Raw genomic sequence first — 18,378 nt, forward strand, 5'->3', positions numbered from 1 at the left:
GCAGAGCCCTCTTCAGATCCTCTGTCCCCTTCCCTCTCTGCCCCATTCATGCTCTCTCTCAAAAATGAATAAACATTAAAAAAGAAATAAATGTAATTATCTCCTTAAGGTCCCACCTCCAAATACCACCACACTGGGGATTAGGGCTTCAACATATGAACCTTGGGGGGACACGATTCAGTCCATAGCACAAATGGTTAATACAATGCTATTTAACATAGTGAAAATTAAAAGCAACCTAAGTGACCAAAAATGGAGGAATATTTAAGTAGATTTGATGAATCTATGCTGTGGGATACTCTGTAGGCATTAAAATTTTCATTAAAAACAATGAAAAATGTTAATTCTTTAGAAGTTAATTAATGTTTACATTATAATGTTAAGGGTGGTGGGAAAGCAGGTTTCAGAATTGTATATAGAGGGTGAGCTAAACAACATTTAGGACAGAGGCTGCCAGAAAATCACATTTTTGCAGTGGCTGCCTCTAGTGGTGGTAGGACACATTTTTACTTATTATTAATAGTTTCACTGTTTTGTTAAAATGACATATATATTCATATTGAAAAATTCAAACAATGCAAAATAGCACAAAGAAGTAAAGTGCAAATTACTGCAGATCCCACTACACAATAAGAACTATTAACATGAATATTCTGAAATGTTCCTCCAGGCATCTCTTGGTATGTATTTATACGCATAGAGTTTCCTATAAATTACAATCAAAGAGAAGAAATAATAATCATGCTGGTGCCATCACTGGCTACAGCATGAGGTATGTTTCAGCCTTCTGCACCTCTGCCTTCTAAGTTTTCTTACCTGTTCTGCCTGGAATTTGTTCCAGAATGAGAAGTGTCACCTCCTGGTAGAACATGAAACCCAGAAGCTGAAGGCCCTAGATGAGAGCCATAATCAGAACTTGAAGGAATGGCGGGATAAGCTTCGGCCACGCAAAAAGGTAACCACGTCTGGGCTCGTGGGCTCAACAGTAGGCTTTTCTCCATGTTGAGCCACAGGCGTCTGCCTAGGATGTGAATATAGATAAGATACAGATTTACTTTAGGAAGTTGGTTCATATGATTGTGGAGGGCTAGTAAGTCTGAAATCTGCAGGGCAGGTTGTAGCCTGGAGATCCAGGAAAGAGTTGATGTTGCAGTTTTGAGGCCCACCCATGTTAGGGAGGGTAATCTGCTTTACTCAAAGTCTACTGAGTTAAATTTTAATCACATCTAAAAATTCCTTCACAGTGACATCTTGATGGGTGTTTGACCAAACAACTGGGTACCATGTCTTGCCAGGTTGACACATAAAATTAACCATCACAGGGCCTCAGTGTGGTCATTTGTAAAGTGGAGATGTGAATATTGTACCGTGTGATGCAAAAAGTCATCAGCCTGTAGTGCAGACCAAGGACATACTCATTTCCTTCCGCCCCTAAGCTCTCTGAGGAGAGAGCTGCCTTAATTACCCTTGATCACATGTCTTGAAGCCCTGAGGTTTGTTCTGCCATCATACATCAGCTCCGCTTGCTTTCACTGTGGTCTGGACAAGAGGCAGCTGCCCACCTCAGCTAAGTAATGGCCTTGGAAGTCCTTGAATTGAGGCTTCCCTAACCTGTGCTAATGGAGCTTTATGGCTGGCAGCTGGCCAGGGTCCTGGACCTTCCTGGCAGCAGGCCCATGTTCGTCATTTTCTATAATCATGGCCTGTTGGGCCTTTTGATACTTGACACTCAAATCAATAATGCTCCTGCTGACATCGGTTGACTCTGGTATCAGGAAACAAACGTTCACCTGGTTCTCTTACCTGGTGGTTCTATACCCTTGGCACATCCTGAGAGAGTTTGAAGATGAATGGTCACGTTGCCTCTAGCAACTGTCTCCTATTTCAGGGGCACCTGGGTTTGGGGGAGGTACTGTGGTGTATGTCTGGGGAGCTGGCATTGGATTTTGCCTCTGGGGGCTGCTGTTTCGCAGAGTTCTTTGTAGAATTGTATGTCATTAGCTACCTGGGTTACTGCTGCAACACTTAACCAGAGGTGATAGAAATGTTCTTTCACACTCGTGTTACAGTCAGCAATCTTGAGCTATACAGGGGAAGAGAGATGACTGTACACTGTGGAATATTTTTAGAAAACTTCAGACTTAATTCTTTCAAGTAAGTATAGAGTATCTGGTAGCATCCATAAAGTGTTGCTTGGGTCACGGCTGACACAGAATGTGGCCTCGGACCAGTCCTTCCTTCGCAATCTTTGCTTTTTAGGACTGTAAAATGTAGATAGAACATTTCTTCCCTGAAAGCATGTGTTAGTAAACTATTGTCCATGGGCAAATCTGGCCTACCATCTGTATTTGTAAATAAAATTTTATTGGAACACAGCCATGCTCGTTCATTTACACATTGTCAGTGGCCGAGTTTGAAGTACAACGGCAGTTCGAGTAGTTGTGACAGAGACTTCACAGCCTGCAAAGCTGAAAATATTTATAATCTGGCCCTTTACAGAAAAAAGATTAGACTCCTGCCTTAGGTTATATACATGAATATATATGGTAGGTAGAAGAGAGTAGCGCTTAAGAGCACAGGTTTTGGATGAAGTCCTGGCTCCCCTATTACTAGCTATGAAACGCGGGGCAAGTTACTAAAGCTCTCTGTTCAAAAAGTGGTAGCCGTTATAATTGTTATTCTTTAGCAGAGGTCACAGACTGATTATCCATGGGCTGAAATTGGCGCACAGGCATTAGGTTTGGCCAACATATAGAAATTTCAAAATTTTTGTACAGGCATACTTTGTTTTATGGCGCTTCACAGATAATTGCATTTTTTTTCCTCTCTCCAAAATGAAAGTTTGTGGCAGCCCATGGTGAGTAAGTCTACCAGTGTCCTTTTTCCAACAGCATTTGCTCACTCCATGTCTCTGTGTGTCTCTTTTGATAATTCTTGCAATATTTTAAACCTTTTCATTATTTTGTTATGGTAATCTGTGATCAGTGATCTTTGATGTTACTGTCATAATTGTTTTGTGACCACAAAAGATGGTGAACTGACATCAGGCACAGCAACATTTTCCTAGCTATGTCTTCTAAGGCAAGGGAAGCAAAAGCAAAAATAAACTATTGAGGCTACTCCAAACTCCACAAAGTTTTTTGCATAGCGAATGAAGGAAACCGTCAACAAGATGAAAAGGCAACCTACTGAATGGGAATAAAATGTTTGCAAATGATGTATCCAATAGGGGGTTGATATCCAAAATACATAAAGAACTTAATACCACCCCCCCCCCATAATCTGATTAAAAATGGACAGTTTTCCAAAGACCTATATTTGACCAACCATACATGAAGAGATGCTCAACATCACCAATCCTCAGGGAGCTACAAATCAAAACCACAAACAGATATTACCTTATACCTATCAGAAGGGCTAGGTATCAAAAAGAGCAGAAATTAACAAGTGTTGGCAGGGATGCAGAGGAAAAAGAACTTTTGTGCACTGTTGGTGGGAATGTAAATCAGTGCAGCCACTGTGGGAAACAGTATGGAGGGTCCTTAAAAAATTAAAAACAGAGGGGCACCTGGGTGGCTCAGTCGGTTGACCGTCTGACTTTGACTCAGGTCATGATCTCGCGGTTCGTGGGTTCCAGCCCCACGTTGGGCTCTGGGCTGACAGCTCGGCGCCTGGAGCCTGCTTCCGATCCTGTGTCTCCCTCTCTCTGCCCCTCCCCACTCATGCTCTGTTTCTCTCTCTGTCAAAAATAAATAAACTTTAAAATATATACATATTTTAAAAAATTAAAACTAGAAATACCATATGATCCAGTAATTCCACTACTGGATATTTGGAAAACAAAACAAAAACATTAATTTGAAAAGCTATATGCACTCCTGTTTACTGCAGCATTATATATAATGGCCAAGATAGGGAAGTAACCCAAGTGTCCATCACTAGATGACTGCATGTATAACACACACACACACACAATGGAGTATTAGTCCTAAAAAAACAAGATTTTGCCATTTTGGACAACATGGATGGATCTAGAGGGTATTATGCTAAGTGAAATAGGCCAGACACAGAAAGACAAGTGCCATATGTTTCATTTATATGTGGAATCTAAACAAAGCAAAGTAAACAAAAAGCAGGAACAAAAACCCGTGAATACAGAGAACTGATAGGAGGGGATGGGATACAAATTACAGCGTTGGGAATATAGTCAACGGTAACAGCATTATATGGTGACAGATGGCAGCTACCCTTGTGAGCCCAGCCTAGTGTACAGAGTTGTCACATCACTATGTTGTACACCTCACACTAATGTAACCTTGTGTGTCAACTATACTTCAACAGAAACAATAAAAATGCATTTTATGGGGAAAAAAGATGGTGAACTGTTGTGTATTCTGACTATTCCACTGACTGACCATTCCTCCAGCTCTCTTCCTTTCTGCTCAGGCCTCATTCCATGAGACACGGTATTAGTGAAATTAATGAGGCCAGTGAATAACCCTACAGTGGCCTCAAAGTGGTCAAGTGAGAGGAAGGGTTGCATGTCTCTCGCTTTAAAAAATTTTTTTTTTCTTTCAACGTTTTTATTTATTTTTGGGACAGAGAGAAACAGAGCATGAATGGGGGAGGGGCAGAGAGAGAGGGAGACACAGAATCGGAAACAGGCTCCAGGCTCTGAGCCATCAGCCCAGAGCCTGACGCGGGGCTCGAACTCACGGACCGCGAGATCGTGACCTGGCTGAAGTCGGACGCTTAACCGACTGCGCCACCCAGGCGCCCCTCTCGCTTTAAATCAAAAGCTAGACATGATCGAGCTTAGTGAGGAAGGCACGCTGAGACTTGAGATACTGTCCTTCCCCACCAAACAGCTACAGTCGAGCTGTGAATGCAAAGGAGAATTTTTTAATTAAAAGTACTACTTCAGTGGATACACGGATGATAAGAAAGCTAAACAGCCTTACTGCTGAAAGGGAGAAAATTTTTATGATCTAGGTAGAAGATCAAACCAGCCACGAATTCCCTTAAGCTAGGCCTAATCCAGAGCAAGGCCCTAACCTGTCTTCGGGGCTATGAAGGCTGAGGTGAGAAAGCTGCAGAATGAAAGTCTGAAGCTAGTAGAGGTTGGTTCATGAGGTTTAACGAAAGACGCTGTCTCCAGAACGTCAAAGTGCAAGGTGAAGCAGCTAGTGTTGATGTAGAAGCTGCAGCACGTTATCCAGGAGATGCAGCAAAGGGAATTCGTGAAGTTGGCTACACTAGACAACAGATTTTCAATATAGATGAAACAGCCTTATGTCAGGAGAAGACTTAGAGCTGGAGAGGAACAGTCCATGCTGGGCTTCAGAGCTTCAAAGGACAGGCTGATTCTCTCTTGTCAGGGGCTAGTGCGGCTATTGACTTTAAGTGGAAGCCAGTGCTCATTTGCCATTCTGAAAATCATAGGGCCTTTTAGAATTATGCTCTATCCTGCCTGTGTTGTATAAATGGAACGGCAAAGCCTCGATGATAGCACATCTGTTTACGACATGGTTTACTGAGTATTTCAAACCCGCTGTTGATATCTTCTGCTCATTGGCAGTGTGCCTGGTCACCCAACAGCTCTGATGGAGATGTACAACAAGATTATTATTTTTTTAAAAAAAGATGAATGTTGTTTTCATGCTTGGTAACACAATATCTATTCTGCAGCCCGTGGTCAAGGAGTAGCTTTGACTTTCCAGTGTCATTATTTAAGAAATACAATTTCGTGAGGCTATAGCTACCATAGGTAGTGATTCCTCTCGTGGATCTGGGCAAAGTAAGCTAAAAACCTTCTGGAAAGGATTCACCATTCTAGATGCCATTAAGTACATTCGTGATTCATGGAGGGGGTCAAAATATCAACATGAACAGGGCTTTGGAAGAAGTGGGTGACTTTGAGGGGTTCAGGGCTTCAGTGGAGACAGTAACTGTGATGTGGTGGAAATGGCAAGAGAACTGGATTAGAAGTGGAGCCTGAAGATGTGGTGGACTTGCTATCGTCTCAGGGTAAAACTTGAACAGAGGACGAACTGCTGATGATGGATGAGCAAAGAAAACGGTTTCTGGAGGTGACATCTACTCCTGGTGAAGACTGTTGAAATGCCAAGAAAGGATTTCGAATATCTCATGAAGTTAGTTGATAAGGCAGAGGCAGGGTTTGAGAGGACTGACTCAAGTTTTGGAAGAAGTTCTACTGTGGGTAAAATGCTGTCAAACAGCATCACAGGCTACAGAGAAATTGTGAAAGGAAGGGTCCATCAATGTGGCAGACTTCATCATTGTCTTATTTTAAGGAATTGTATGTGAACTATACCTCAGTAGTAAAAATTAAGAAATAACTACAGTTACCCTGGTGAGCATAGCATAATGTACAAAACTGTCGTCACTATGTTGCACACCCAAAACATAACATTATATGTCAATAAAAAAATTGCCACAGCCACACCGTCAGCAGTCACCTCGTTCAATCAGCAGCCATCGACACTGAGGCAAGACACTCCACGAGCAAAAACGTCATGAACTGCTGAAAGCTCAGATGACGTTTAGCACTTTTTAGCAATAAAGTATGTGCTCATTATGGTACATACATTTTTTTTAGACACGGCTATTGCACACTTAGACCACAGTGTACTATAAACATAACTTTTTATAAACAACTTTCATATGCATTAGGAAATCAGAAAATTCATTTGTGTATCATGATACTCACTTTATTGCAGCAGTCTGGTACCAAACCCACAGTATCTCCGAGGGAATGCCTGTGTAAGGGAATTTTTCATAAGAATCTGGGTTTCCAGTTTCTTTTGTGAATCCAGGAGCTCTGGCCACACTGGGCTCTTTGTACCACGTGACAGACATCAGCTGGAGCTGAAAAGAAACCACCGTCTTCAGACACAGTGTGTGCTCTTCACCTCACCACAGTCCTCCTCACTCCCTATTGCCTCACACCCAGCTCTCTTTCTTCATTCAGTTCATCTGGCTGGCTCCCATAGGCACTGGATTTCGTAACTTGTTACAAGAGCTTACACAGTACCACTTATATCTTGCTTATATATAATGTTTGCTTACCACAAACACTTTTAACACTAATATATCCGGGGGCACCTGGGTGGCTCAGTCAGTTAAACGTCCAACTTCATCTCGGGCCATGATCTCATGGCTCGTGAGTCTGAGCCCCATATTGGACTCTCTGCTGTCAGCACAGAGCCTGCTTCAGATCCTCTGTCCCCACCTCTCTCTCCACCCCCCCTCCCCTGCTGCTTCTTTCTCTCTCTCTCTCAAAATAAAAATTAAAAACTTAAAAAATGTATTTATTTTTTTTAAGATTAAAAAAATGTTTAACGTTTATTCATATTTTAAGAGACAGAGCAGGGCATAAGTGGGGGAGGGGCAGAGAGAGAGGGAGACACAGAATCTGAAACAGGCTCCAGGCTCTGAGCTGTCAGCACAAAGCCTGATGCGGGGCTTAAACTCACAGACCGTGAGCTCATGACCTGAGCTGAAGTCGGATGCTCAACCCACTGAGCCACCCAGGTGCCCCTAAAAAACATAATTAAAAAAATGCTAATACATCTGGCAAAGGAGAACTTCAACCAAGACACTAGACACTTGCTCTGAGTTACCAAATGGGCTTTTACAACACAGAGAACCCGTCGTACTGCAGGTTTTCAGAATCACAGTGTCAGGGGATGGTGGGAAGGCACATGATTTTTGAAGACAACTCCCTAGGTGATTTCTGTGGGGCAGTATCCTCATTAGGAACACAATGTACTTGGATATTCTGGCCCTGTCCTCCCACCTCCCCCCAATCACCCACTGTTAAATCTGTCCATTTTCTACCTTGGGTCTTTCTCCATTCCATTGTTTTCCTGCCAGGAGACTGGCATCTACCGCCCCCCCCCCCCCCCTTGAGATGGCATTTCACCAAACTATGGCCCTTGATCCACAACAAAATCCTGCATGGTTGTGAAAGAAGGAAGCTAGAGGTGGTACCTGTCTTCTGGGTGATGCACTCTGGGAAAGGAAAGATGGAAGACCAAGTTACCCATGCAGCAAAGGCTTGTTGGGAGGGAAGGGAAATTTCCAGAGGAGGCCACTTTGGTGGGGGTCCTGTGTTTGGGAGATCCATGCCAATGGCATCTGACTGTGCCCTCTCTCTGTCCTAGGCTCTGGAAGAAGATCTGAACCAGAAGAAGCGAGAGCAGGAGATGTTCTTCAAACTGAATGAGGAGACAGAATGCCTGAACCCTACCACCCCAAACAAGGCCACCAAGTTCTTCCCCTATAGCTCTGTGGATGCTTCTTAACAGCCACCTGGGGCTGTGGCTGGCAGGTTGGCGGGCCTCCAAGGCCCTCCCATTCTCTGTGAACAAGTAACTCAGGACCCCCCCCCCTTCCCTCTTGCTTCCAGGCCAACTCGCATCTAGCCCCTTGCCTTGTGTTACCCCAGCTATGCCCAACAGACCCCCCCCCCCAGTGTTCCTTAATTCTCGCTCACTCATGGAGGGCGAGGTTTTATTATGTGTTGCCTGATCCTAATGTATGTCCCCTCTGAGCCCCACATCCCTTCAAGGTGTCAGTGATTTGGGCTGCTAGTGGGGTCACGGCCCGGAAGGAATGGTGTTCTGCAGCCTTGAGACCCTCCTGCTTGCCAAAACTTCAGTTTTGCTATGTGTGGGCACAAAGCGCTACCATTAGTCACCATGAGTTTGTCCATATTGTGATTCTTGGTGTGGTGTCAGACAAGAACACGGCTCCTAACAGCCATTTCAGTTTCTAGCGAAGCCCGTCCTGCTGCCAGCTGCTCAGGGGGTGCCCTCATTCTTCCAGTAGCCCCCAATTTGCTTCCCTCTTGAGACAAGGCTGTGTCTACAATAGTGGGCTGGAGGAGAGCCTGAATCATTCATTCTGCTGGCCTTGGGTGTTTCTTGCCATCTTGTGTCCCTCTGCCTGCACACACATACATACACAAGGCTTGGCCCCGTGGCATTACCCAGGCTTGCCTCTGCTCTGGGCCTCTTGTGCCAGGTGGGTTGAAACATACTCATTGCCTGAGCCTGTGCCACTGAGCATGTTTAGGTGGAGCCATTGGTTTGAAGGGTGCTGGGTACTGGCACAAGATGGTATAGGCTGAACTGCCGGTCTGTGATTCCCTTTGGCGCCTACGCTGGATGCTGTGTTCAGGGATAAATTCCTCACCACACAAGACTTTCACAGCCTAGGCTGTTCCCGTCTCATCCTTGCCCATCCTGTCTGCAGGCTGTTTCCCTCTGCCCCTCCTAGCAGGAGTCTGGCCTCATACTTGAGACAGAGGCTGGTAGTCGCTGGGATTTCTGTTCAGGATGAAAAAACATCAGGGAGAAATGCAATGCTTCCTGCCCCCAGCAACAGAGCAGATGCAAAGCTGCTGCTTCTCAGATGGAATCCTGGGCCTTCGGGTTATTCAGCTGGCCACCCACAGATTCTGATCCCACAGGCTGCAGGATGTAGATAAAAAGTAATGCTCAAACAGGCATTCAGTTTATCTACAAAGAAAGCTTTTTTCACTTTGATTTCTAACTTGAAACAAATATAAACAAATGGCTTCTATAGGACGATAACCTGCTTTAAATAAAACAGAAAACTGAAGGCGAGTTTGAGGAATCATGGATGACGTATTAAGTCTGGGTACTGTTTTGTCATGATGGAGTGGCTGACATCCCAGGAGGACTTTTTCCTTCTTCACTCCTACACGTTAAGGTTTGACACTTTGTCCTACAGCAATTCTCTGCAAGTTTCTTGGCACTGGTTGTAACTGGATCTTGGGGAGGGAGGGTTGCCATTCAATAAGAAGGGACTTAGGGTTCCCAAGGCTTACATATGCAGTGAAGATGCTCTGCGGGCTGTGGGAAGGCAGTGGTCCTAAGTTGGTGAACATTTGAGCTTGCCTGCTTCAGTATTTGACCCAGATGCAGCAGTTTTCTGGTCTCACACAGATGAGACCAGTGAAACAATTGTCCTCTTTTATTCTTTTTGGTACACAGGTGCCGGGAAAATGTGACCTAGCAGCAGTGTAATTACAGAACACTGTCCGGGTTCCACCAGCCAAGGCTGGCCCTGGCAAATGGTCAGGCAGGGCTGGTTTGGGTTGTGTTTACACTATTGCCTGGGGTGTGAGAAGGGGCATTTACACGAAATGACGGTTTCGTGGTTCAGACGAAAGTCTTTGATCATTCCCCTATTTGGCTTTTCATTCACATTTGAATCTTGTTCAAGAGTTGCTGCTTTCCTGTTCAGTGCTGCCCAAGTCCTGATGGCTCCCCTCTCCTTTCTGGATGGGGGCCGGTTGGGTCCTCCAGCCTCATGACTGAGCCAACACGCATGCCCACCAGTGAGAAGGCCCACGCAGTATTCCGCATGCCCCGTGCTAATGTTTCCTCGGGAAGGGACAGATGGAACTGTTTCTTGTTTTCAGTCCGTTTTTGGCAGAGTAAATATAACTAACTTATATTTTCCCTTTATAAAGGATAGAAGTTATTTTTATGTAGTTTCAAAACTTTATACAAAACTTTTGTAAAATGTTCTCTACAAAGTTTAACTGCAAGAATGTAAATATGCTTCTAATAAAATAGCAAAAGGAGAGAAACCCTATTTGCATTTGTGCTTATTCTCTTGGGTGGGGTGGAAACAGCACAGCAGACTTAGCCACATTTGCCAGGCAAGAAAGGGTTCACCATCTTCTCAGTGCACTGGTGCTTTCCAGGTCACACGGCCAGTCAGACTTTGAGGTGGGTTTCTGTTTTGAAAGGAGTTATATTGTGTGTGTGTTCTCTACAGACATTGAACAACATTCTCATTCAACAATAAACATTTGGCCCCCAGGAGTTTCCAAATACTAACTTACTGAATCCTTTTAACAACCTGTGAGGAAGACATTGTCATTCCCATTTTATAGAGGAGCAAATAGATATGAAGCAAGGGTAAGGTCAGGCTGAATTTCACCACACTGGTAAATGATGCCTATGAAATTCAAATTAGACCTTCTGAGGTGCTGTCTCCACCACACCTCCTCTCCCACTCTCAGCTGCCCATTACACTAAGAGTCATGCACTTAACAGCTGCTGTATTTAAAAGCATTTTTCTGCCATGCTTCTAAAACCCCATTCAGGGGTTCTTAACCTGGGGTCTAAAGACCTCCCCTATCACCAGCAAGGGGTCCGAGGGTAGAATTCAGGGTGTCTTTGTTCCTGGATGGGAAAAGATTTGGTTTTTAGTTTGACTAAGCTCTGAAATTCAGTATTTCCTTTCTGTATGGATGCAGGCAACCAGCTCTGTTAGGATAAGTGGTACCTGAGACTGTCAGCAATAGAATTCAGAGATTTCATCTCATGTTACTGCTGTGCAAACACCTCAAAATTTTGTTCGTCGCTTTGAAATAACAGTAGTTATCGTACTAATTGTTAGCTCCTGTTATTTAAGATTGAGATATTCAGGGGCGCCTGGGTGGCTCAGTTGATTAGGCATCCAGCTCTTGATTTTGGCTCAGATCATGATCTTACAGTTCATGAGATCAAGCCCCAGGTGGAGCCTGCTTGGGATCCTCTCCCTCTCTGTCCCTCCCCCGCTCAAAATAAACATTAAGAGAAATCGAGATGTGCATATTACATATATAGATCACATCTATAAGCCAATATATATATAGATTTTCTAATATTTTGGTACCTATATTTCATTATGATAGGTTTCACTTGTAATCTATGTGCTTTACATTGTGCATCTGAAAGTATTTTCAGAAGGGGTTTGCATTCTTGGTGGAATGCCTTCAAATTAAGAACCTCTACTGTGTCTGCAGCCCTGAGCTGTCACTGTCCTAGAAACCTGCTGACCAGCAGGTGGTGGTCCACTCTCAGGGTGTCTCATATGTCTGTGACTTGGTGTGTTGGGGCAAGGGGTGCAGTGCAAGCAAACAGCAGCTGGCATGCCTCCCATTAAGGGACAGAAAAATGACTGGGGTTCCCAGGAAAAAGGATTCATGAGACTGATGAAGAAGATAATGCATCAAAGGATACATGGAACTTGAGAAATGAGATCGTTCCACAGTAACTGAGCCCTCTTATGCACTAAGTGCTTGAGGTGCTGAAATGAGTAAGACATTGACATGGTCTTCAAAATACTTGTCCTGCTGAGGAAACAGACCTGGAGAAAGAGTGTCAGTTCAGGCTGATGGAGCCTTGGAGAATGAGGGGAGAGCTCTCAGAGATGGTGATGCAGAATCTGGGAGGACCAGTATTCAGGGACTGGGTTGTGAAATGGTTTATGAGCCATGAGGCTGGAGAGAACAGGGCCAGACCCATGTACATGGGCTCAAGCTGACCCTTACCACCCCAAGGGCAGTAAGAAGTCTGGGAAAGAGTTTGCTCGGGAAGGACAGTTGAAATCATGACTGCAGCAACTCAAGAGACCAGCCGAGGACAGAGATTAACATTGATGCTGGTGGGAATGATGGCCCACAAAGGCTGGAGGCTTTAGGAAGGAAAGGACAGATGGTAGACCCCATAAGGGCAGGGAGTAAGACTCTAGCTGATCCCTAAACACCTAGAACCCAGCATGTTGCCACACTGAGTTACTCCATCTGGGCTCCTCGTGCCATAAAGGATCTGAAAAGGAAGCAGTGGTAGCCTGGGGGCTGTAGACTGGATGTATATCAACCTAGTATGGTACCAGAGATGTTCACTAGGTCTGATTAACCAATGTGTTGCCAGTTAAAAACAAAACTGAGAGAACATCCACTTCCAGTGATGGCAGACTAGGTAATTCAAACCAGTCCTCTAAAGCTGAGGACAATTAGAAAAGCTGGACGAAAATATTCAACACGTCTACTTGAAGGCGCAAGAAAACTACAAGATAGTGAAGACTTACAAAGCCCAGATTGAAACAAGGACAGAACAGGGCACCTGGGTGGCTCAGTCGGTTGAGTGTCTGGCTTCGGCTCAGGTCATGATCTCACAGTTCATGGGTTCGAGCCCCACATCGGGCTCTGTGCTGACAGCTCGGAGCCTGGATCCTGCTTCGGATTCTGTGTCTCCCTCTCTCTCTGCCCTTCCCCCATTCACACGCTGTCTCTGTGTCTCTCAAAAATTAATAAATGTTAAAAAAACAACAACAACAACAAAAAAAAAAAAAACGAGAGAAGGCCAGAGAGATGATTCTGGTGCTTTACCCTGAGAACATTTGCTGATCCTAGAGAGGGTATAAATGTGAACCTGACCAGTGTGCCAGGATCTCTGCAAGGAGAATTTGTACATGTCGTCAGTGCACTAGTTGCATCCTGTGTCCCAGTTTTTTTTGGCTGCTGCTCCCAGGATGCCTCTTGATTGCCTGGATCTGGGGGCTGAAGTGCGGGGAGGTTGTGTTCCAGGGTCCCATGGGACTATAACAACTGGAGACAGTTCATGGCAGGCTATCACTCCCAGAATACTACTGCACAGACAGTAAATTAAAACACACCCTAGTTTTTCTGTGAAAGAGGTTCAAATGCTTGTTCTGGAGCTGTGGCCTGAGGGGCAGGCTTTAGGTTTAGCACACATCTAGAGGCCTATGGAGGTGCCTATGTAGGCTGGGGGAATACCACCTTTGTGTTCTCCCTCTGCCTTGCTCCAGCTCTCTAGTATCTCCCAGAAACGAGCATATACACTTCTCTGGAGCCCTGATTTTTGCTAATGTCATCCATGGAACACCTCCAGATCACCTTGTCTGGTGGCCAGCAGGGTTCATGCTTGTGGTCTCACAGTACTGTATATATTTGCATACTCAAAAGCTGCTACCTGAAGGTCTGGCTTCCAATCAGCCTGAATCTAGATGCTGAGATCCCCTACTTTAGGATGGACAGAGCTTGGTACACCCTCAACAATGAGAGCTTTACATTAAAAATAAAATAGGCTGCATGGAAAATCATAAAGGTTCAAGAGCTAGACAAGGCTGAACAATAATATTCATCTCTTACACAAGGCCACTCCTTCAAGACTAGAAGAGGTGGTTGTTTCACTTAATACATAGAAACAAACACAGAGTCAAGCAAAATCAGGAAATAGGAATATGTTCTAAACAAAAGAACAAGATAAAACCTTAGAAAAAAAGTCTTAATGAAATGTGTAAGTAATTTGCTTGATGAAGAGTTCAAAGTAATGGTCATAAAGATGTTCACCCAATTTGGGAAAAGAAGGATGCTCACACAACTTGGAAGAAGAATGGATGAGCACAGTGAGAACTTTAACAAATGGATAGAAAATATAAGAAAGTACCAAACAAGCCTCAGAGCTGAAGAATACAATAATTGAACTGAAAAATACACTAGAGGGATTCAACAGCAGACTAGATGAAGCAGAAGATCAGTGAACTCAAACACAGGGCAGTGGAACTCCCCAATCAGAGGAGCAAAAAGAAAAAAAAAAATTTGAAGAGTGAAGACAGCTTAAGGGATTTACAGGACAACATCAAGTGGACTAACATTTGCATTATAGAGGTCGCAGAAAGAGAAGAAAGGGGCAGAAATTTTACTTGAAAGAAGTAAGGCTGAAAACTTCCCTAAGCTGGAGAAAGAAATGAACACCCAGATCCAAGAAACCCAGAGAATTCCAAAGAGATAAACTCAAAAGACCCCATACCAAGACATATTATAATTAAAATGTCAAAAGTTTAAGCAAGGAGACAAATCTTAAGAGCAGCAAGAAGAAAACCAACTTGTTATGTACAAAGGAACCTCCATTAGACTCTCAGCAGATTTTTCAGCAGAACCATTGCAGGCCAGAAGGAGTGGCATGATACATCCAAAGTGCAGAAAGAAAAAAACCTTCCAACCAAGAATACTCTATTTGGCAGAGTTATCATTCAGAATTGAAGCAGAGAGAGTTTTCCAGGTGAGCAAGGCTAAAGGAATTCATTATCATTAACCTGACCTTAGAAGAAATGCTAAATGTACTTTATACACTGAAAAGAAAGGGTGCCAATTAGTAACAAGAAACCATATGAAAGAATAAATCTTACCAGAAAGGTAAATATACAGTAAAGGTAGTCGATCAATCATTTATAAAGTTAGTATGAAGTTTAAAGAATAAGCAGTAAAATACTACAGTAATTAGTCAAGTAATACACAAGATAAGTATAAAATTGTGCCAACAAAAACATAAAACAGGCTGGGGGAGAGTAAAAACATAAAGCTTTAAAATGCATTCAAATTCAAGGTGTTATCAACTTAAAATAGAGTGTTATGAATATAGGTTGTTGTATATAAGCCTCCTGGTAACCACAAAGCAAATACCTATAGTAGACACACAAAAGATCATGAGTAAGGAACCTGAGCATACCACTAAAGAAAGGCATCAAGCCACCAAGGAAGAGAGCAAGAGAAGAAAGGAAGAGACAGAAACTACAAAACAACTAGAAAACAATGAACAAAATAACAATAGGTACATACCTATCAATAACTACTTTAAATGTAAAAGGACTAAATTCTTTAATCAAAAGACAGAGTGGCTGAATGGAAAAAAAATAAATAAAACCCATCTACATGATGTCTACAAGAGACTTACTTCACATGTAAAGGACACACACAGACTAAAAGTAAAGGGATGAAAAAAGATGTTCCACACAAATGTAAACCAAAATAAAGTTGGGGTAGCTATAATTATATTTAAAAAATCCCACTTTGGGGTGCCTGGGTGGCTTAGTCGGTTGAGCATCCGACTTTGGCTCAGGTCATGATCTTGTGGTTCATGAGTTCGAGTCCCACATTGGGCTCTGTGCTGACAGCTCAGAGCCTGGAGCCTGCTTCAGATTCTGTGTCTCCCTCTCTTTGCCTGTCCCCACTTGTTCTCTGTCTCTGTCTCTCTCTCAAAAATAAATAAACATTAAAAAAATTAAAAAATAAAACCCACTTTAAAACAAAAACATAATAAGAAACAAGGGCACATTATATAATGATAAAGGACACAATTCAATAAAAATATATAACTTTTTAAAATATTTATAGACCCAACACAGGAGCACCTAAACATATAAAGGAAATATTAACATACCTAAAGGGAGAAATATCAACACAATAATAGTAAGGGGTGTTAATATACCACTTACATCAATAGATAGATCATCTGGAGAGAAACTCAATAAGGATAAATCAGCCTTAAATAACATGTTGAACCATACAGATTTAACAGATACATATGGAACATTCCATCCAAAAGCAACAGAATAACATACATGGAATGCTCTACAGAATAGATCATAGTTTAGTCCACAAAACAAGTCAATAAATTAAGGATACTGAAATCATATCAAGCATCTTTTCCAACCACAATTGAATGGAACTAGAAATCAATTACGAGGAGAAAACTGGAAGGGTGACTGGGTTAGTCAGTTAAGCATCTGACTTTGGCTCAGGTCATGATCTTGCAGTCCATGACTTCAAGCCCCACATCAGGCTCTAGGCTAACAGCCTGGAGCCTGCTTTATATTCTGTGTCTCCCTCTGTCTCTGCTCCTCCTTTGTTCATGCTCTCTCGCTCTCTTTCTCTCAAAATAATAAACATTAAAAAAAAACCCTGGAAAATTCACAACTATGTGGAGATTAAACCACATGCTACTGAACAACCAATGAGTCAAGAGAAATAACAAAAATTTGTTGAGACTAAATAAAATGGAAATACAATATCCCCAAATTTATGAGATACAATAGAAGTAGTTCTAAGAGGGAAGTTTATACTGATAAAGGCCTATATCAAGAAACAAGAAATATTTCAAATAAATGTTTGAACTTGACACCTCAAGGAACTAGAAAAAGAACAAAATCCAAAGTTAGTAGAAGGTAGGATATAACGAAGATCAGAGTATAAATAAATGAAATAGAAACTAAAAAGATGGGGGGGTGCCTGGATGGCTCAGTCATTTGAATTTCTGACTCTTGGTTTCTGCCCAGGTCATGATCTCTCAGTTTTGTGGGTTCAAGACCTGTGTCTGGCTCTGTGCCAGCAGTGCAGAGCCTGCTTAGGATTCTCTCTCTCTCCTACTCTGTCTGCCCCTCCCCTGCTCATGCTGTCTCTCTCAAAATAAATAAAACTTAAAAAAAAAACAACTAAAAAGACAATAGAAAAGATAAATGAAACTAACAACTGGTTCTTTGGAAAGATTAAAATGGCACACCATTAACTAGACTTAGTCTCACCAAGAAAAAGACAAGGGTTCAAATGAAATCGGAAATGAAAAAGGAGACATTACCGATACCACAGTAATACGAACACCAGCAAATTGGACAAGCTGGTAGAAAAGAAAAAATTCCTAGAAACACACAGCCTTAGAGGACCAAGTCACGAAGAAATAGAAAATCTGAATATACCAATTGCTAGTAAGGTGAGTGATTAGTAATCAAAAACCTCCAAACAACAACAACAAGAACAGCAAAACAAAACAAAACCAAAAAACCTCCCAAGAAATAAAAGTCCAGGACCAGATGGCTTCACTGGCTAATTCTACCATCCTAAGAATTCATACCAATCCTTCTCAAACTCTTCAGAAAAACTCAAGAGGAAAGAATACTTCCAAACTCATGTTATGAGGCCAGTATGACCCTAATACCAAAACCAGACAAAGATTCCACAATAAAAGAAAATTACAGGCCAGTATCATTGATGAACATAGATGCAAAAATCCACAACAAAACATTAGCAAACCAAATTCAACAATACATGAAAAGGATCATATGCCATGACCAAGTGGGATACCAGGGAGGGATGCAAGGATGGTGCAACATCCACAAATCAATCATGATACACAACACTAACAAAGCGAAGGATAAAAATCATATGATTTTCTGAATAGATGTGGAAGAAGCGTTTGACAAAATTCAACATCCATTCATGATCAAAAAAAGTCTCGACAAAGTGGGCTTGAGGGGACATACCTCAACATATAAAGGTCATAATATGACAAGCCCACAGCTAATATCACACTTAACAGTGCTTTTAAGATCAGGAATAAGACAAGGATACCCATGCTTGCCAGTTTTTTTCAACACAATACTGGAAGTCCTAGCCAGAGCAATTAGGCAAGAAAAAAAAAAAGCATCTAAATTGGAAAGCAAGAAGAAAATGACCACTATTTGGAAATGACATGATACTAAATGTAGAAAACCCTAAAGATGCCCCCCCACACACAAAAGTGCCTTTTAGGCCTAATAAATTAAGGAAAGTTCCAGAATATAAAGTATGCTACTTTATAAGTTTCTACACATTAATAACAGACTATCAGAAAGAGAAATTAAGAACACAAGTCCATTTACAATTGTATGGGGGCGCCTGGGTGGCTCAGTCGGTTAAGCGTCTGACTTCAG

The 18,378-nt window shown here is 42.5% G+C and overlaps 1 protein-coding gene and 1 long non-coding RNA gene across 2 annotated transcripts in view; one reads left to right on the forward strand and one right to left on the reverse strand.

Annotated features, from left to right (window-relative positions):
- STK10 (serine/threonine kinase 10) overlaps positions 1-10,645 on the forward strand; it is a 117,516-nt gene extending 106,871 nt beyond the window's left edge. Inside the window, exons 18-19 of the mRNA XM_043596003.1 lie at positions 842-955; positions 8,187-10,645. Of these exons, the coding sequence (XP_043451938.1) occupies positions 842-955; positions 8,187-8,327 (255 nt within the window). The 3' untranslated portion in view covers positions 8,328-10,645. The remainder of the gene's footprint in view (positions 1-841; positions 956-8,186) is intronic.
- LOC122492379 overlaps positions 1-18,378 on the reverse strand; it is a 69,914-nt gene that overhangs the window by 13,025 nt on the left and 38,511 nt on the right. Inside the window, exons 2-3 of the long non-coding RNA XR_006299602.1 lie at positions 6,731-6,888; positions 817-1,021 (exon numbers count right to left, since the gene is read on the reverse strand). This is a non-coding gene — a long non-coding RNA (uncharacterized LOC122492379). The remainder of the gene's footprint in view (positions 1-816; positions 1,022-6,730; positions 6,889-18,378) is intronic.

This window comes from Prionailurus bengalensis, chromosome A1 (genome assembly GCF_016509475.1).
Source record: "Prionailurus bengalensis isolate Pbe53 chromosome A1, Fcat_Pben_1.1_paternal_pri, whole genome shotgun sequence".
Classification (NCBI taxonomy): Eukaryota; Metazoa; Chordata; class Mammalia; order Carnivora; family Felidae; genus Prionailurus; species Prionailurus bengalensis.